The sequence below is a fragment of the Doryrhamphus excisus genome, chromosome 8 (assembly GCF_030265055.1).
Source record: "Doryrhamphus excisus isolate RoL2022-K1 chromosome 8, RoL_Dexc_1.0, whole genome shotgun sequence".
Classification (NCBI taxonomy): Eukaryota; Metazoa; Chordata; class Actinopteri; order Syngnathiformes; family Syngnathidae; genus Doryrhamphus; species Doryrhamphus excisus.
The window spans coordinates 16,665,627-16,684,180 of record NC_080473.1 but is presented as its reverse complement, the minus strand read 5'-3'; the positions used below and the strand labels follow the sequence as shown (position 1 = coordinate 16,684,180).

Sequence of the window (18,554 nt, the reverse complement as noted above, 5' to 3'; positions counted from 1 at the left end):
CAAATTGTCCATAGGTATGAATGTGAGTGTGAATGGTTGTTTGTCTATATGTGCCCTGTGATTGGCTGGCGACCAGTCCAGGGTGTACCCCGCCTGACGCCCGAAGACAGCTGGGATAGGCTCCAGCACCCCCCACGACCCTCGTGAGGAAAAAGCGGTAGAAAATGAATCAATGAATGAAAGTTGGAGTCTGTTGATGTAGCGACTGCTCAGTTTCAGTAAGCAACTTTGTTTCTCAGTCATCAACACACTGTGACTTTTTCTTTATCTTAACAAACATGAACACGATCATATTTCCATCATTCATTGCCTACAGTAGGAAACGTTGGCTATGCTGGTGATATTTAGCTTTAGGGCTTTAGCGCCCCCTAGCGGCAGATAAGACTAAGTACAGTGTTGAAATGAAATGAACTGACCCGGGAGACCTTTTGTGTCCACTCATTGGGAATGGGCTGAAGGATATCCTGGAAAAGAAAACAGAAAGAAATGGTCATTTTGTGTGTTTCAGGGCTGAGAGTGCGTGTGACCAATCATGGCTCTGCAGGAGCTCGGCATCAGCCTGACCATGATCGGCGTGGCGGGGACCATCCTGATCTGCGCCCTGCCCATGTGGAAGGTGACGGCCTTCATCGGGACACGCCTGGTGGTCATGCAGGTGTTCTGGGAGGGTTTGTGGATGACGTGTGTCAGCGAGTACACGGGTCAGATGCAGTGCAAGCTCTACGACGCCCTCCTGGATCTGTCGCCCGACCTGCAGGCGGCGCGTGGCCTCATCTGCATCAGCCTGGTGCTAGGATGTCTGGCTTTCCTCGTTTTCCTGCTGGGGGCCCGCTGCACCAAGTGCCTGAGCCACCCGCGCATCAAGACCCGGGTGGTGTTGGGGTCGGGGGTCATCTTCTGCTTGGCGGGCATCGCCTCCCTGGTGGCGGTATCCTGGACGGCCAATGCCATCATCAGAGACTTTTACAACCCCCGTGTCCCTGAGGTGCTCAAGAGGGAGCTCGGGGCGGCCGTCTACATTGGCTTTGTTACATCTGGTCTGCTCTTCTGTGGGGGGGTCATTCTGTGTGTGGGCAGGTCACCGCGAAGGCCCACGTCCTATTCCGGTGGGTACAAGCCCACCAGGACATCCACACGCAGCGACTATGCCATCAAGAACTACGTGTAGAACTTACCCGAACGGCTAAAGTTGGAATTTCTGTCAAATTAATTTGGGGGAGAAAGCATAATATCAAAATATTATGGGAATAAAATTAAAAAAGAAAGTTTAAAGAATTGACCATTTCAAAAACAGCAGAAAAAAATGTGTTGCATAGTGTTGAAATATTTATATGATAATTATATTTAGAATTTAATATTATATTACATTTTTATATTTTTTAAAGTTGGAATATTGTGAACAACAAACAAAACTACATGAGAAAAATGAAAAACATTAGTTGCATAAACTTGAAATATATATATTTTTTAAATGATAATATTTTTTTAGTTGTAATATTGTGAAAAACTAAAGACTAATAATAAATCATTTTTAGGGACATTAGGTTAGGGGAAAGTCATGATATTATGAGAAGAAAGTGAACGCTTGTTTATGAAAAAAGGCCCTTAGGCCTTTAAAGAACCTAATCTATGTGTTTTCATAGTTTTCTTCATTTTTCATCATTTTCATTCAAGTCAGAGCCAATTTTGACCCAAATCAATATGAATGAGTAGCCTTACTACAAAATAAAAATCCTGTAAATAAATGAACTAGCTTAAATAATTATATTAAAGGTGAATTTTTGGAGATTTTTGCGCCCTCTATAGGCCACGGCGCCTTTAGCATGTGCCTCTTTTGTCTGATAGGCCAGTTCAACACGTGTGAAAAGGAGTAGGAAGTAGGAAAGCTGATTGACCAAGAATAAATAAATAAAGGAGTAACAATTGCCAAACATTGTCAATAATAAAACAATACATTAAAGGAGTATAGAATAAATACATTCAGGATATATGATAAACAATAATTTCATTGTAAGTAAAAGTAAAACCGGTGCAAACATTATATAACGAACAGCGTGTATTATGGATACAACTAGCAGTAAGATTGTAATGTATACTGTACTGTACATAAGTTTATTAACCAAGGTGATAAATGATGAATTGAAGATAATGACAAGAGACTCTGTGGATGTTCCTTAGAGCGTGGAAGCACCAAATGCTTGAAATGTAGATGAGGTGTTTATTGAGCCGTTGGGTGTCTGCAGTAAAGCCAAGTAGCACCCACCCGTGTCTTTGTGGGGTCTCTGTTGCCGTCTGGAGGCTAAACAAAGTCTGTGATCCGTAAAAGCAGTTTGGCTCTTTAAATCAGGTGGGAAAAGCCCCACAGCGGGCCTTTGTTTCCCTCAACTGGGAGAGTCGGATTGTTGTGAAGCTATGTCAGAATAAACAAGAGAGTTTCTCTTGCAGCAGCGACGCCTCGCTCTCCCTCCCAGCGCCGAAGAACCGGTTGGTGATAACAAACACGCCGCCTGACACATGCTCTCGGTTGTTAAGACGCCCCGGCCCGCCGCCAGCTGTTGGGGTTTAGGCCTGCGGTGAAGAAGGCCGAAGTCATGCGTGGGCATGTGGAGCTGGCCGGCCTGGGTCTGGCCCTGGCGGGGTGGTTCTGCGCCATCCTGACGCGCTGCCTGGCCTTGTGGAATGTCAGCGGTACGCTGGACAACAGCACAGCCACTCTGCCGGCCTACTGGGACGGGGTGTGGCTGGAATGGGATCACTGGGACCTGGCCCACGACGGCCGTCTGCACTGCTCCTTCTACCAGTCGCTCATGTCCCTCTCCGGAAGCTTCCGTACGTGGAGGGCCCTCATCGTGGCCGCGGTGGGCGCCGGGGCTTTTGCCTCTGCGATCGGCGCCGCGGGAGCTGTCTGGTTTCCCAGGCGGGGACAGGTCAAGGTTTTTTCAGGGGCTGCCTTCGTTCTCTCTGGGATACTGATGCTGGTTCCCACTGCCTGGACCTGCCACCACACCAGCCGGCCGCTAGAGGGCGCTTTGCATCTGAGGAGAGACTGGGGACCGGCCTTGTATCTGGGATGGATCTCCTTTGCTCTGATGCTGGCCGGCGGGATCATTCTCACCACAAGGTGTCCCAATTCCGAGGAGCAGGCTCAGGCCAGTGGAGGCCCCGCCGCCCCAAACCCGGAGGAGGAGGCCTTTCACCCGCTGAGCAGGATCAACCGGGCCGCGTTCACACACAGCCAGTATGAACGTGGATCAGTACCAATTTGAAGATTCACATGTGAATGTGTGCATGGAGTTGGACACGGGGTGTCGTGAATCACTTGAAGGCGGTTCCTTGCCTGATACTACTTCAGTACTACTTCAGTAAGATGGATGGAAACTTGAAGCTGTAGGAGCCCAAACACTGAAATTGGGAATGATTTCTTTTATTGAGGAAGCAGGCGGCCTTTTGGATTGGAAGTGTAATGTCCAAGTTGCAATTAGCGCATGGAGGCATGAGCATTTGTATGTACACGTACTACTACTACGTACATTTACTGCCTACATAATGACATGACTAAAGCCTACACTCTCGCTGTTGTACATTCAACTTGCATAATTCAGCTAAGGCCACCCAGGTATCATTTATATATCTACAAAAATGACAATATGGTTCAAAAGTTATTTGATTTCAGGTGTTCGTGTCATACTAACAGACCAATTAAAAGCTCAGGAAGTTTTGCTGTTTACAATACTGAGCTTTTGTTTTATATTTACACATTACACAGTTTCACAACTGTAATAAATAAACTTTTCTAAGATATTCACACTTACTGAAAATGCACCTGAACACGCTTGGGGGTTGGGATTTTTGTAGGGAATCTATCCAACACAATGTATATAGAATGTGATGTGTAATTGTAATGGCAATGTGACAAATGACTTTCATTCTTAATTCCGAAGATGCTAGAATTACCGTATTTTCTGGAATATAAGTCGCTCCGGAGTATAAGTCGTACAAGGCCAAAAATACATACTTAGGTAGAAAAAAGCGTACATAAGTCACACTGGAGCATAAGTGGCATTTTTTGTGGGTCATTTATTTTCCAAACTACTTTACCAAAACAGACATTACGTCTTACGAAGGCAGGTTCTAACAATAAAAGAATAGCGAACAGGCTGAATCGGTGTAAGATATGCTAACACAAACACAAAAACTAAACATGAACAGAAAAGGTGTCCAGTGTTTATGTAACCATTTATAAGTCGCTCTGGACTATACGTCTCAGGAACAGCCAACCTATGAAAAAAAGTGTGACTTATAGTCCGGAAAATACGGTATTAGGGCTGTCAAAATAGCACGTTAACCCATTTATTTTTTGACATAATTAATGCATGCTATCACTGCATGTCTGTCGTTCTTTTGTAACTTTATTCAGACCTGACCACTTCATCAGCGGGACAATTCCAACACTAAACGTGTCATATGTCTCTCCTAGTCCATTCAGTCTTGGACGTACTTCCTTCTTGTCACCAGACCAACGTAAGATACATTCAGGATCAGTCCCAACGTTTATTATGCTTGTAGTTGTGGTCTAAATAAACAAAGGTGTGGAAAAACTATAAGTGGCTATTCTTAACACTCACTTTGTAACTCTTAATAATGATGTACAATCTGCTGCATTTAAGTATGCTAGGGAAATATGAATTCAATTTGAATTACGTTGTGTCTTTGAATGCAACCCCTGCTCATTATAACATGGTTAAAGTGTGATTGAAATGTTGTGCTAGTATTAAAGAAACTAGCCATTCATTTTCTACCGCTTATCCTTATCCCTGAGGGGTGCTGGAGCCTATCCCAGCCATCTTCGAACGAGAGGCGGGGTACACCAGTCAATCCCAGGGCACATATAGACAAACAACCATTCACACTCACATTCATACCTATGGACAATTTGGAGTGGCCAATTAACCTAGCATGTTTTTGGAATGTGGGAGGAAACCGGAGTACCCGGAGAAAAGTCACGCATGCACGGGGAGAACATGCAAACTCCACACAGAGATGGCCGAGGGGGGGAATCAAACCTGTTCAATAAAAAGTAGGCGGGTAACTTGGCTGATGTATAAGCTCCCAGCAAACACGGCCAGGAATGATGAAGGGCCAGGATGAAACAGATGAGTCCAAATGAGTCAAAGAGGAGGAGCTCCATGAGTGATGAGCGTCTTTTATGGAAGTGCCTGAGTGAAGCATGTTAAAGTGGATCAAGTCCCGCTTGTGTGGTGCTCCTAAAACTTCTCATCGCCTTCCTCCACATCCTTCAGACACAGCACCTCCAGACAGCCTCGGCCTTTGGTCTCACAGCGGATCAGTTCGTCCATCTCCCTGAAGCAGCCGGGATCCACCAGACACACCTGAGGAGGTAAAGCGGGATGGTTTTAGGTCCGCTTAAAACTGACTGGGTTGAAAAAAAAAACATATGAATATGTCTTTGTTAGTGAATGAGTTAATATTGAATGCTACTCGGTGGAAATTCACTTATCACTGCCAGGTTTTGAAGCATTTAGCCGTGACAAACAAGGGATGACTGTAGTACTGGTATCAGCTGATCAGGTATTGCTATTGTACCTTTATGCTATGTACTGTATATGATGAACTGAGAGCATTATTTGCTCCGCTGACTAAAATACAAGCGTGAACGCAAACTAGACCGCACTAAAGTGACCATGGAGTATCTTTTTTGACATTTTCAGTCCGGACTAGAAGTGTCTCTTTCTACTCACCATTTCCAGTTCCTCGTCAAAGTCTTCACTCTCAACCACCTGCAAGAGAGGTTTGAGCTTGTCCTTCAGCCTCTTGGCGTCTTTGCCTGGTATCCTCAGACGCAGCCTCATGTGGGCCCGCTGGATCTCCATGGTCTCTTTCAGCTGCTTGATGACCTCCAGTGCCTACACACAAACCACAAGAAGAGGCAAGTAATGTTACCTGTGCATAGGAAGACACATAGGATGACACATAGGATGACATAGGAAAACACATAGGAAGACACATGGGAAGACACATGGGAAGACACATGGGAAGACACATGGGAAGACACATGGGAAGACACATGGGAAGACACATGGGAAGACACATGGGAAGACACATGGGAAGACACATGGGAAGACACATGGGATGACACATGGGATGACACAGGATGACACATAGGATGACACATAGGATGACACATAGGATGACACATAGGATGACACATAGGAAGACACATAGGAAGACACAGGAAACGAAAGTAAGTCAAGTCATAATATTAAGGCAAACAAGCCAGAACATTATGAGACTCCTCGCCTGCTGCTTGGTGCTCTTGTTGGTCTTGACGGAGTAGTGGATGTCCTTCATGGCTCGCTCAATGAGACTGACCGTGTAAGGCCTCTTGGTCTCGGGGTTAACGCACTTCTCAGCCACGATGGTAGCAATATCCCTGAACATCGTCTCCAGTTGACTCTGCCTTTCTTTGTCAGACACTTGCAACTCCCCTTTGGCCAGGATCTGTCGCCACAAAGTACGAAAACTGATTCATTTGGTGCAAACATTGCAACAAATCTTAGTGGCGATGAATACGCTACATACAGCAAACACTAGAAACACAAAAGTTGGACTAAGGCAGCATAACGCATCCAACAGAAGAACAGAGTCAATTATAAATGCTTCAATCACATCAATGCTGCGGGATCGGACAATAATGGCTGCATGATGGCTGCATTGGTGACTGCATGATGCTGATCGTGGATGGTGCATGCTGGTCCCTGTCGACCACCGTGCAGAAGATATATTCATTATTCAGCTTCATCTCTTTGTATTGTACCTGTTTACAAATTTCGGTCTGATCATCTGTCCCGAAAGCTTTGCACAAGTCATCCTTTTTGGCCACCTGCCCTTTGGAAACGTTGACGAAAACGGAGTGTGTCTGCAAAACCTCGTCCAGGTCTTTCTCTCTACAAAATGGAGACAAAATAATCCGAACAAATGTTACATTGTCATGTAACTTGTTTCGCTCCAGATATAAAACTTAACTCGACAACCAGCCGTTAGTGGGAATGCATGTTAATGTATTTGACGCTAATAAACAGAAATAAATAAACAGTACTTACGCTCCCGATCGCCAGCTGACAACTTTATTCTTGTAGCAAGCGATTTCAAACCGCTTGCCGCCTTTTTTCATCCGCACCACCGCCACATTTGTGAGCCGTATTTGGTTGGTAGGTGTAAAAATGGACATGATTTAGCGTCAAGAGAATTGACGATAAACGTAAACTGCAGAACCTCAGCCTTCCAGATGTTGCCCGTGTCTTCCCGAATTAGAGTCCGCGGGGAAACGTTGATGTCAAACAAAAGTTCCGATGGGGTGGTATTGTAAATTATTTATCTATAAATTAAGTCAGAACCGACATTAATAGTGGCAAAAATGACGTTTTGAACAATCCCTATTTTTTGTAGCGTCAAAAGGCTGTGAAGGGATCGAGATAACAGTAAACAACAAAGTAGGTGAAAGGTTAGATTTCGGCCACAGGGGGCGCTAGTGCTTCTGGAATACAAATCAAAACGAAAAAGAGGGAAACCGCGGAAGACCCTCACGGCGACCAACTTGAGTGTAGGTGAGGCGCCTGTTTTGCTACGCTATAAGCAGTTCCTACATTGTCACTCTTAGGTCCAGACAAAAAGCGTGACGTGTGTTAAAATCGTATTGGTGACACGTTGTTGACGCTGTAGTTTTTGTTGTTTTCTTTAAACCGTTCAAAGGGCGATGTTGGCACTCGTTTCCAGGTCAGCTCGCTCATCATGTAAGTCACCGTGCTTTGTTGTGTTGCTAAGTGTCACGCTTTTAAGCCCCTAAAAGTTACTAACTTACTACCTGCTTTATTGACTGTACAGTTGTAGCGTATTCAAAAAAAAAAAACATTTTATTGTGTATTTGTGTGACAGTTCATGTCCTTAACTGACCCCTTACACACGCTGCATGGTCCAAACCGGGGGGGGGGGGGTACTGCACATTTGGGTATTGGGTATCTGATACCAATTAAATACAGTAAAAAATATTTTTTTAACCAACAAACTTATTTGTGAACATATTAACAATGTATAAATAAAACTGCATCAACAACATAATAAAATGTATTTATTTACATTATACAGCAGCAGTGATCCTCCCCCATCATCAATGCAAGATCTTGTCCCAAAAATGCTTAGCTGGTTTAGTAATGCCATGCAAATGGAACGAATGTGTTATAATCGAAGCTAAAGATAGTTTGTGTTGCACTTTTTGGACCCAGCAGTGTCGTGTGTATGGTTTTAATTTAAAGTATGAATTTGTTGTGGATGAGTTTGTTTACGTTTGTTTACCATCGCTCTCAGCCAGGGCGTTTGGGCTCTGCAGCCAGTCGGTCATCAGGGCCATGTCGTCGTCAGCCGGTCCAACCCCCCCTTACACCACCCTGGCCATCAGCCGGCCAGCACAGGATGTCACGCATGTGGAGCTTCACCGTCCTAACAAGCGCAACGCCATGAACAAAGCTTTCTGGAGGCAGGAATTACTCATTTTTTACAGTGCCAACACAAAAGGGTGTAGGTTATGTTTTAAATACTTATGGACCTTTTTACTGTGTTTGGATCAGTGAGATGGTGGACTGCTTTAACGAGATCTCCAATGACCCAGACTGCAGAGTGGTGGTGTTCTCTGCCGCAGGGAAGGTTTTCACAGCGGGTATCAAACCTGTTTCAATGTTTTGGAGATGCTACTTTCAATCTGGACCTTTTAAAAAAAGATATTTTCTTGATGATGATTTCTATTCAGGCATTGACCTGATGGACATGGCTGGTGACATACTGCAGCCTCACGGTGACGACACGGCACGCATTTCTTGGAACATTAGGAAGACTATCTGCAAGTTCCAAGATACTTTTTCAGTCATAGAGAGGGTCAGTCACGCTGGATGATATTTACTATGCTGAATGATCACTTGAAACTTTAAAACAAGTGTTTTTCTTCCTTCAGTGTCCAAAGCCAGTGGTAGTGGCTGTCCATGGCGCTTGTGTGGGAGGAGGTAGGATGACTCATTTGAATGAGACAAACCCACCATAATAAAACATCTTCATTGTCAGGTGTCGACCTGATCACCGCCTGTGACATCCGCCTGTGTACCCAGGATGCCTGGTTCCAGGTCAAGGTACGCACGCCGATGTATCTCTCACAATAATTCAGACACTTGACGTATCACTTCGGTGTCTTCCTGTGATTAGTGTAATGGGATGTAATATCATTCTGCTGTCATGTTGTCATGGTTACAATGTTTCTGATTGGCGGGGCAGGAAGTTGACATCGGACTCGCAGCAGATGTGGGAACTCTGCAGAGGCTCCCGAAAGTCATTGGCAGTCGCAGGTAATGGTTTTGTATTCACACAGTAAATTCATGAAATACACCTGAGAGGACGGTTTAAAAATAGTTATTTTAATGTAAATGTTGCTGTTTTCTCCAGCCTGGTCAATGAGTTAGCTCTGACTGCAAGGAAGATGTACGCAGATGAGGCCAAGAGCAGTGGACTGGTCAGGTGAGCCTGATTTGGTCTTTTGACCTTAACTACTTTTGAAAAAATTTTGATTACATATTAGATTTATTTACATGGCCGTGGTTATATGGTCTGTTATGTACATGGACAGAACAGCCAGTTAAATTGTGTTCTTATTGAGCAAAAACATGAGTTTTTGAACTGTGCATTTTATAGCTGCATTTCAAGCAATAGAGTCAGTTACAGTATGTGTTCCTTCTCCAGCCGCGTGTTTGCAGACAAGGAGGCGATGATGACTGGCGCACTGGAACTGGCCGGAGAGATTGCTGCTCGCAGCCCCGTTGCTGTGCAGGGAACCAAAGTGAACCTGGTCTACTCCAGAGACCACAGTGTGGCAGAGGGCCTCGAGTACATGGTAACAAATGAGCGTCATTACATGCGCAAACTCTAGCACTGGGGCATATCTGATTGTCAATGTTGTCCAGGCTGCGTGGAACATGAGCATGCTTCAGACTGAAGATTTGATGAAGTCTGCTCAGGCCTCCATGGAGAAGAAGAACATCAAGACTGTCACTTTCTCCAAACTATGAGCCTGCTAACAGCTGCCTTCTGTCCCAAAGATATGAACATTTTGGGTGAGAAACTCATTACTAAACAAAAAGTGCATGTAACTTTTATGCACAGTAAGGTAAACCAGCAGTATGTCAGTTTCCTAAGTGTGGGTAGCTGCAAAGTGCATTTCTCAAAAAGATGAGCCAAATTCAGTGGCCTGATTTAACCTCTAAATCAAGTATTGTTTTTCATCTTCATTAATGTAAAATACATGTGAATGTTATTCATCTATTAAAAGCTTTTGAAAGTTCAATTTCCCGACCATTTATTGACTGCTAGCTATGGGTTAGCATGTCAGCTGTAAAGAAGACAGGACACGTTTATCCGAATAACTTAAAAGCTTTATTAATAAAATAACTTAAGTAAACACCCACTGGGTCCATCAGCGTGGAGTCTGCTTGGCACGAAGCTTCTGTAGAGTTTTCTGTAGAGTTAAGACGGTAAGTCAAGTGAAGACGCAAGTCTACACACTTGATGTAAAACAATGATTCACCATGTGGAATGCCTTGGCCCTCTCTCGGTTGTTGGCGTAAGCCTCTTGTCTGGTCTTGATGCCCTTCTGCTGCTTGACCTCCTCCAGCTGCTCATACAGTCTGCACAGGACAGTCGTGCATCGTCAATACCTGAAGTCATTCACAGCGTCCAAGGTTGAAATATTTGAGTGGTACCTCTGAGTTCGCCTGTGCATCTCCAAGAGGTCTTGTTTGCCTTTTCTGATTTCACTTGGGTTGTGGATCACAGATGTGCTCACTGCTGGACACCAGATAAACATGTTAAACCCGACCAAGACATGACTCAAGTTGATGTTGTGTTAGTGACCTTGAGGAGGTTGCGGCTTTTGTTGCTTGCTCAAGGTTGACTTTGCCGTGTTTGACTTGGTGTCATGTTGAACTTCACGCCGAGTCTTGGCTTTGTATGAAATTGGAGGATGTTCCTCAGACTGCAATCCAAGTTCCACTGCAGCGTTGCTAAATTGCCCAGTCCTGAAAAGAGCAGCTTTGGCTTTGAGCTGCTCTGCCCGGCGGGTTGACCTTTCACACAGAGCTTTACGCTTCTGCTCAAACCCCTGCAGGTTTCGGCTGGGACCCCAGTTGAATTCAAGGAGCGTACCTGCATACGATGGGGGACAAACTACGCTCAGACCTATGACCATTTCTAAAAGTGGGTTGTATGCCATGTGAACCACATGTATATTATTATAATGCATTGGTGAATGCCATGACCTTACCTGCAAGCGTTGGACCCTGGATGTCAAAGACCTCTGAGGATTTCTCTCCTGTAACTTGTGACTCCTAAGACAAGTTTCAAAGTAGTTAAAGTGTAGCAGTTGCTTAAAAAGGTTATGCACTACGTGTAGTACCTCTTGGCCTTTCAGGTTTTCCAATGTCAACGCCTCCTCCCACATTCCGTCTTCCTCAGACACGATGCTGTCCTGCAGCGTTGTGTCAGTCAAACTCAGCAGCGTTATTTGGGACTGCTCCAGGATGCCCTCGGTGGCGTCTTCCTGATGTGCAAACAGACATCAGCCAATGACAACACCTTTACCAGCACCAAAGTAATTCTACCAGTAGCTTAGCAGCCATGTCCTTCGAGTTCAAACTCTGATCATGCATCTCTTCGGTGGGCAGGTCACAAAATGGAAGTGGAGCCTCGGGCTGTTTCACATCCTCTTGTAGCAGGATGCTGGACGTGGACAAGGTGTCGCTTGCAGATGAATGAGACGGCTGTGCAGTAGGAGACACGCATGCAGAGAGCACAAGCAAGGAGGTTGCTTCGTGGCAAGAGGCGTCTTCCGCTCTCAAGCCCTCGGTAGACTGCTCGCTGTCTGATTCACCATTGCGTGATCGGAAGTCGGAATGTGTGGAAATGCTGAGTTCTCCACCCGACGGCTGTCCCACGGATAAGTTGTGCATGTCTGGATCAGGCATGTGAAATATCGCAGATGCGTTTGCCGTCCTGTTGTAGGTGAGCTCAGCTGGGAGAGGGTGAAAGGAGTCGGCTCCTGAAAACAAGTAGAAGGCCATCAAATTTTGCAGATTCAGATTAAATGCAGTTTCCCTTTGCCATTCTGGTCCACCTGCAGTGGAGCCAAATTGCACAGTGAACTATTCCATTTCTGGTTTTATGTCACGTCACCTTCATTGTACTGTGAGCCTGCTGCTACTGCACTTGGCCGAACCTGAAGCACGGGATTGAGACCCGGGACAGAACTACTGTGAAAGGAGGTTTCAGCAGGTAATGATGGGGAGGAAGGCACGGTGGCCTCAGTCATGGCACCAAGATCCATGCCGGTTGTTTCACCTGCAAACAAACAAGTCAACATGGAATTGGTGCCTCAATGTCAGCCTTTGAAGTCATCATACCCGAGCTGCTGCTTTGCTGGCCAGAGGACACATCCAACTCCCCGACCAGCGGTCTCATCGAGCTCTCTGGACACGCGTCTAACCATGAGGTGGTCTGAGAAGTCAATTGACCGGCCAACAAGTCCTGCTCGTTTCTCAGCCAGCGATCGCTCGACTGTTGGGAGACACGGCGACTGGAAGTGAAGCCCCATCTACTCTGACCGATACCAGACAGAAGTGGCAGACCAGGCAATGGACCAATCATGGACGAGTGAGCCGTCGGTTGACCGACCAGCTGCTCCATGGTGGAGTCTTTGTGATCAGCAACGAGGCAGGATGATTGATCCAGCTGACCGATCAGAGGTCTGAACGAGTCCTGACCCTCGATGGCCGAGAACTTGGCGGTCTGGAGGACAAACAAAGAGAAACCCAGATCTTGTAAATTCAGTGAGCTCAAATGTGGAAACCCTCATGAAGGGGGAATGCGTGTGAGTTCAAATCCCCCCTCAGCTCCTATTGTGAGCCACTGACCAAGTCACTTGTGTGGGCAGCTTGAGATGTTTCTTCATCCTCCCTTTGCCTGTCAGTGACCTCCTGCAAAGACTGCTGGGAAACCGAAGAGGGGTGCTCCACCAAACAAGAGCCATCACTGTCTGAAGATCAAAACGCAGGATGATTGGAACTTACCCTGATAAACCACATTGATGTGAACGAGACTGCACTGTACCTGTGCTTTTACTGGCAGTGCCGAAAGAGACGTCCAGTTCTTTGGTGTATCGGTCAATGATGCGCTGGACGTTGCTGTCCCTGAACAGAGAGGCCAGTTGAGTCGTGTGGGACGGGCCCACAGCAGGGCTGTCACTCATCGAGGAGTGTGGAGGAGCGAGGACGGGTGATTTAGCTAAAGATGGCAAACAGGATTAGACCTCCGTCATAGACGTATACAAAGACAACATATGGTGGCAGACATGTTCCTCACTAGCATTGGCCTCGGGTTCGCTGGTGATGTAGCTCCCAGTGGACAGGGTAGTGGTGGAGAAGTTTAAATCAGGATGTCCATGTGCGGACTGACAAGACAAACATCGTTTCATTTGTAAATGCGGTGGCCCTTGGAATCATTTGCAATTTCATTTTGACACACACGCACACACACACAGAGCTCAGTTCAAGTGTAGAAGCCCTCAAAATGCATTTTACTTTCTAAAATACACTTCAGGTACAGAAGATTTACATCAGTGCACACACAAAAAGGCATTGACACATGCACACACACTACCATTCACACACACACGCACACTGAGCTCAGTTCAAGTGTAGAAACCCTCATAAAATGTATTTTACTTTCTAAAATACACTTCAGGTAAAGAAGATTTACATCATTGCTCAGCACACACAAAGAGACATTCACACATGCACGCACACTACCATTCACAGACAGACAGACACACACACACACACGCACACACACACAGCTTCTCAAGCAAAGAAAAAATCACAGGCCAAGGCAGATGCTACCAAGGCACTCAGATTTGGCTATTTTTCATCATTGATCCACAGCATGTGAACCTCAGAGGACAGAAATGTACGTGTACAAACTGTAAGAAGAACGCAAGAGTTCAAGGCCCTACCAGCAGAGTTGCTTCCCCAGGTGACCTGCCATCATCTGCTGGGGAGATGCGCCTTTTGAACGCAGGACCCAAGTAGTCGGCCCCCCACCCAGAGTCGGATGAAAGTAAAGGCTCTGAAATGGAAGTCAACTGGGATTATTGAGAACCTGTTAGTCTGCTTGGCTAATGAAATGTTCAGACGTTGGGGCTGGCTCCCGCCTCAGATTCAACTGGCATGGTCATCATTAAATGGAACAATTGAGTTGAAGGGGTGATGGTGGGCCCCACAGCCAAAGCAGTTAAAACCACTGGACTAGGCTCATCTAATACTTACCATGCTCAGAGGAGTCTGGGGTTGCTTCCGTCCCCATCAGCAGTCTCTGCCGACTGAGGTGTAGGCGGGACCCTGTTGAATCCGTCCCCACGCTGCTTTCAGCAGACTGCTGCTCGCTGCTGGACATGGAGGGGGTGTGTAACATGTGCTCGTTGGCCACAGAGGACTCAAACTGCTCCTGCAGAGACCAGTCGATGGTGTGTTGTGGTACAGAGAAAACATCCTCTTGACCTGATGGGAGAAAGTCTCAAAAGTCAGCAAGTCCAAGTGTTGGATGGGACATCCTGTGTGAACTCACCAGTGACCAGGCTGGTGTCGATTGGAGTCTCCACTTCTTGAATCACACTGAGCTCATGCTGTTCCTTCATGGTAGTACCAAGCCGGACCCGAGACACCGGGGGCATGGCTGATCGAGCAGGAGGCAGCATGGCTGAAGGAGAAACATTAAACGTAACCAGGAAGGAGCAAAAAGGAAGTGGGACTTATGTTGCCGTTGCAAAGCTTGCAGGCTAACGCATTGCTACCCGTCTCACTGGTGGATAGGGCTTGGTGATGTGGGCCTTCTTCCTCCTTAGGAGGCGATGGCCCTCCATTAGACTTTTCTATGGCTTTGAGCAGGGACGCAAGTAGTTTGATGCGGGTCTGACCAGCATCCTCTGGTGGCAAGACCTCACTGGGGGGCTGTCAATTGAAAGCACAAGAACAACGAGTCATCACTTCAGTCATTACAAAGTAACCATTGGAGAATACAATTGGCCTAAAAAACATGTTGTACTAAAAACTAACTTGTGCCTCCACTTTGATCAGAGCCTGCAACGTCTCCTTTTGCTGCCTCATGAGATCCAGGTTGTCTTCCTGTCTTTGTCCCGGCTTGTCCACACTCTCGTCCTCAACCTGTCGCCTCTCATGAGGAGCCCTCTGGTTCTCTCGACAACGCCACCGCTCCGAGACATCATCTGGCGAGCTGGGAAGAGGAGGACCACTCTCAGCGACAGTTGAAATGGGACCAGTGACTTGCTGGAACGGAAGGCTGGTGGTGGTGACAGACTCTGTAGTGACGGCTTGAGGAAGCAATTCTTTGGTGACTTGTTTGGGAGGAAGAATCTCTCTGGTGACCGCTTGAGAAGGAATTACACTACTCAGCAGGGCACCGGCATCCGGTATCTGGTTCCTGGAACTGTTTGAACTTGACGCCACTTCGCTGGGGAGCAAGCTGGACGTGGAGGGGGAAAGACTGGGAGGCAAGGCTGGACTAGCGGACAGTCTTGAGCAAACTTGAACATCAGTTTGAGGGTCATCATGGAAGCGCGCCGGCATTGCAGAGGCACCAGGAAGCAGGGGGGGAGTTGGAACATGTGCATGCTGAGTGCTGGTGGATGGGTGAAGGGCGCTGGGGGGCACAACAGCGGGCGGCAGAGACACAGCGGCCATGTTGTGAGTCATTTTAAGAGCCTGCTGGTATTCCTGCAGGCGCTGTCGAGCCACTTCCACAGACTTCTTGTGAGTTCTACGATTAAAAAGAAAAAACATCGATGGGACTACACGTCTCTAAATGCAAAAGGGGGTAATTGAAGGAAAGGAATTTGCATAAACATACCTGTTTTGCTCCAGAAGGCGCTTTTGGTATTCTCTGATTCTTCTGGCATGTTCATCATCAGCAGCCACTGGACCATGGGTCTCCCGGACATGAACGGGTACTGCAGTGTGCTCTCCCTCCTGCTGTGCTTCAAGCAACAGCAGCTGCTCCAGTTGAGCCTTCTGGTCATCCAGCTCTTTGAGCATGGCCAGCTGCTGCTGCTTCTCCGTTTCCAGGTCCATCTCCTGGAGAAGAAGCAAATAAGCATGACGGCGAGGCCCCACCAAGCCAACTCACTGAAAACAAACAGGAACATGATGGGGAACGCTGCACTGAAGAACTTCCCACAGAGAAAGTAAGATGCAAACGTGTCACATTTGAGCTGACAGGAGATGGCTGGTGACTCTGGCTTGCTCCCTAATTACCTAATGCCAGACACCTGCTGCTTCAGACCATTCTAATACCCCGCCCCAAAAGAAACCACCTGACAGTATGTCGACAGGAATTCTGTCAGCGCAATCAATCATCACAGAGCGCACGTGTCAAAGTGCCCTGGAAAAGTAGCATTAATGGTACCCTTTGCTTTCGCTCCTCTTCAAAGTCCATGATTTTGGTGGAAAGCTGATCTGGGGGTTGAGTGTCTGCTGGAATTGGCTGGCCTGTTGGCTCCGCTGGCCATGAACCACAAGGAAAAAGATGGAAAACATCAATCTTTGGCCACATTGCACAATGAAAGAACTTTTTTTTACTAATGAGGACAACAAATGATTAATGTCAATGATATTTCCTATTTCTCAGCATTACCTGATGATGCTGATGATGGGGCCTTAGTGGGCCTTCGGGGTTCAACCAACTGAGCTTGGCTGCTCAGAGAACCCGTCTCGATGGTGGTTTGCCCTGAGACCACCTCCGACTCTGCGACTGTGTCCCTCCTTGGCACTTGCTGGAGGTTTGTATTATCTCGCTCTGGGATCACTTCCAGCCCGACAGTGGTCTCCCTCTCTGGGACCTTAGTGAGGATGGTGCTCTGTGAACGTGATGCAGGGACGCGACTGCCGTGTCCAGTGGGCTGGTTCCTCTGGTTCCTGATGCGATTGAGGAGCTTCTTCAAGGGCTTTTTGGGATCATGTCTTGGGGGCTCCACTGTAAGGGGGAAACAAGGATTACAGACGTTCACTCAAAGTTGTGATTGAATAGCAGATGAAAGATAATCTTTCGTTGGCTTATCAAGCAGGGTGGAGAAAATTTGTACTCCTGTGTAACTTTTAGGACATTGGACTCCACTGAAGATGCTTGTGAAAGGTGAAAGATTTATATTTGGTACCAGTAGCCGGTTCCTCCTGTTGAGCACTTTGTGCTTCTTCTTTATGGTCCACTTGCTGGTCTCCTGGTTCTGAAGTGGCGGGCTCTTGTAGCCCGACATCCAGCTCATTTTCCTGACCACTTCTCGGGTCCTCGGGAAGGGGTTCGGCTACCAGCACGTCCACCAGGTCACCTTTGATTTCTGGGATCAGACACATTTACGATGAGTAGGCCTGTCATGATAACAAATTTCGTTGGTTGTGCTATTAATTATTGACCGATAATCCGTCATTTTTTGTCTTTTTTAAAGAAAAGAAAACCCTAAAACTATCATTTAAAGATAAGGTTATCATTTAGAGATCATCGTGTTGCATCATTGTGTCATGTCACGTTAGAACCACTAGATGGTACTCAAGTGTAGTATACCTGTGTACCCTACCTATGAATGCACAGCATCACTACGTCACACACAATTCCTACTCCTGGTGTCAAAAGAACTGCACACATACACAGCAACACAATAGGTGGATAAAAACAGACAATACACTACCAACGTATAATGCAGAATGTTAACTTACTGCTATGTGAGCTCTAACCATGTACGTCCCAGACTTTTTTTTTTTTTTACAAAAACGTTGTAGCCATTTGAGCTGAGTGTGAAACAAATACCATGCTACTGAAAGGTCCTTACTCCTTTCCCCAGTGTACATGTCCTCAAAGGCAAACTCCATCTCCTTCTGGAAGTCATCCTTCATCTCCTGTCTCTTGTAGAGAGGCTGGAATATCTGGTGTGGCATCTGGGACACCTTCTGCCGCCTCCTCAGCAAGTCTGCTTGTTGCAAGCGCTGCATCTCCACAAGGAGCCGCTCATGATCCTGTAGGCACCATAATACAAAAAAAATGTCGAGTTAGCGCTGTTCTTTTTTTTTTTACAGTATGCCATTATATTCTCTGCTGATTGCTCAATCATTCTGTTATTGAAATACATTTTTGAATTGGATCGCAACCCGTGTATCTAGATGCATATTTTCATCCCTAGTTATTCGTAATAATGACAACACACGCAAACTTTGTCTTCAGATGAAAGGACATACCAGAGCAAGGTGCTCCTTCTTCAGAGCAGATTTCCCTCGGAGACGAGCCTTCTCCTGCTGCTCCACTCTCTTCCTCTCATTCTCCCTTTGGAAGTCTTGCAGCTTCCTCATTGCCATCTCAGCTCCCTCGCTGGCGTTTGTCTGTTTGCACAA

At 46.5% G+C, this 18,554-nt stretch overlaps 5 protein-coding genes and 1 non-coding gene across 12 annotated transcripts; 3 read left to right on the top strand and 3 right to left on the bottom strand.

The window, feature by feature from the left end:
• The first annotated feature begins 532 nt into the window (after positions 1–532).
• On the top strand, positions 533–1,386 carry cldnj (claudin j). Its single transcript, XM_058079864.1, has one exon. The coding sequence runs from the start codon at positions 533–535 to the stop codon at positions 1,166–1,168; it is 636 nt and encodes a 211-aa protein (XP_057935847.1). The 3' UTR covers positions 1,169–1,386.
• Positions 1,387–2,360: 974 nt separating this feature from the next.
• Positions 2,361–4,998, top strand: LOC131134920 (claudin-4-like). Its single transcript, XM_058080624.1, has one exon. It carries the CDS (start codon positions 2,592–2,594, stop codon positions 3,264–3,266), a length of 675 nt encoding a protein of 224 aa, XP_057936607.1. The 5' UTR covers positions 2,361–2,591; the 3' UTR covers positions 3,267–4,998.
• Positions 3,436–7,541, bottom strand: sbds (SBDS ribosome maturation factor). The gene is made up of 5 exons (XM_058080623.1): positions 7,122–7,541; positions 6,836–6,965; positions 6,319–6,519; positions 5,760–5,924; positions 3,436–5,390 (listed from the first exon to the last, which is right to left on the bottom strand). Exons 1-5 carry the CDS (start codon positions 7,247–7,249, stop codon positions 5,265–5,267), a joined length of 750 nt encoding a protein of 249 aa, XP_057936606.1. The 5' UTR covers positions 7,250–7,541; the 3' UTR covers positions 3,436–5,264.
• On the top strand, positions 7,476–10,399 carry ech1 (enoyl CoA hydratase 1, peroxisomal). 4 transcript variants are annotated; one of them, XM_058080619.1, is made up of 11 exons: positions 7,536–7,625; positions 7,771–7,811; positions 8,383–8,551; positions 8,643–8,731; positions 8,822–8,946; positions 9,023–9,071; positions 9,130–9,194; positions 9,337–9,407; positions 9,505–9,576; positions 9,799–9,949; positions 10,020–10,399. In XM_058080619.1, the coding sequence occupies exons 2-11, from the start codon at positions 7,775–7,777 to the stop codon at positions 10,122–10,124; spliced, it is 933 nt and encodes a 310-aa protein (XP_057936602.1). In that variant the 5' UTR covers positions 7,536–7,625; positions 7,771–7,774; the 3' UTR covers positions 10,125–10,399. The 4 variants fall into 4 exon arrangements, with proteins under 4 accessions (XP_057936604.1, XP_057936605.1, XP_057936602.1 ...); XM_058080620.1 differs by having other exon boundaries at positions 7,559–7,621; XM_058080621.1 differs by lacking the exon at positions 7,771–7,811 and having other exon boundaries at positions 7,476–7,625.
• A 69-nt stretch (positions 10,400–10,468) lies between these two features.
• On the bottom strand, positions 10,469–18,541 carry LOC131134522 (centrosomal protein of 295 kDa-like). 4 transcript variants are annotated; one of them, XM_058079909.1, is made up of 24 exons: positions 18,402–18,541; positions 17,999–18,182; positions 17,330–17,509; positions 16,810–17,148; positions 16,582–16,676; positions 16,027–16,250; positions 15,478–15,936; positions 15,216–15,393; positions 14,954–15,110; positions 14,728–14,859; positions 14,430–14,660; positions 14,117–14,229; positions 13,468–13,555; positions 13,216–13,389; positions 13,020–13,141; positions 12,510–12,894; positions 12,283–12,447; positions 11,712–12,148; positions 11,507–11,650; positions 11,375–11,438; positions 10,966–11,256; positions 10,815–10,899; positions 10,640–10,739; positions 10,469–10,570 (listed from the first exon to the last, which is right to left on the bottom strand). In XM_058079909.1, exons 1-24 carry the CDS (start codon positions 18,516–18,518, stop codon positions 10,529–10,531), a joined length of 4,506 nt encoding a protein of 1,501 aa, XP_057935892.1. In that variant the 5' UTR covers positions 18,519–18,541; the 3' UTR covers positions 10,469–10,528. The 4 variants fall into 4 exon arrangements, with proteins under 4 accessions (XP_057935892.1, XP_057935889.1, XP_057935890.1 ...); XM_058079906.1 differs by having other exon boundaries at positions 15,216–15,936; XM_058079907.1 differs by having other exon boundaries at positions 10,815–10,896; positions 15,216–15,936.
• LOC131135151 (small nucleolar RNA U2-19) lies at positions 13,963–14,040 on the bottom strand. Its single transcript, XR_009131540.1, has one exon. It is a non-coding gene; the product is annotated as a small nucleolar RNA U2-19 (small nucleolar RNA).
• Positions 18,542–18,554: the final 13 nt, after the last annotated feature.

Excerpts from the sequence above, each read along its gene's own strand:
- cldnj (XM_058079864.1), top strand. The coding sequence starts at position 533 with ATGGCTCTGCAGGAGCTCGGCATCAGCCTGACCATGATCGGCGTGGCG.
- LOC131134920 (XM_058080624.1), top strand. The coding sequence starts at position 2,592 with ATGCGTGGGCATGTGGAGCTGGCCGGCCTGGGTCTGGCCCTGGCGGGG.
- sbds (XM_058080623.1), bottom strand. The coding sequence starts at position 7,249 with ATGTCCATTTTTACACCTACCAACCAAATACGGCTCACAAATGTGGCG. Across the intron at positions 6,966-7,121 it reads GTCAGCTGGCGATCGGGAGC|AGAGAAAGACCTGGACGAGG; the intron begins GTAAGTACTGTT and ends TCCATTTTGTAG. Across the intron at positions 5,391-5,759 it reads TTGACGAGGAACTGGAAATG|GTGTGTCTGGTGGATCCCGG; the intron begins GTGAGTAGAAAG and ends TTACCTCCTCAG.
- ech1 (XM_058080619.1), top strand. The coding sequence starts at position 7,775 with ATGTTGGCACTCGTTTCCAGGTCAGCTCGCTCATCAT. Across the intron at positions 9,072-9,129 it reads TGGCGCTTGTGTGGGAGGAG|GTGTCGACCTGATCACCGCC; the intron begins GTAGGATGACTC and ends CTTCATTGTCAG. Across the intron at positions 9,195-9,336 it reads ATGCCTGGTTCCAGGTCAAG|GAAGTTGACATCGGACTCGC; the intron begins GTACGCACGCCG and ends TTGGCGGGGCAG.
- LOC131134522 (XM_058079906.1), bottom strand. The coding sequence starts at position 18,518 with ATGGCAATGAGGAAGCTGCAAGACTTCCAAAGGGAGAATGAGAGGAAG. Across the intron at positions 17,149-17,329 it reads ACAGGAGGAACCGGCTACTG|TGGAGCCCCCAAGACATGAT; the intron begins GTACCAAATATA and ends TCCCCCTTACAG. Across the intron at positions 16,251-16,581 it reads AAGAGGAGCGAAAGCAAAGG|GAGATGGACCTGGAAACGGA; the intron begins GTACCATTAATG and ends CTTCTTCTCCAG.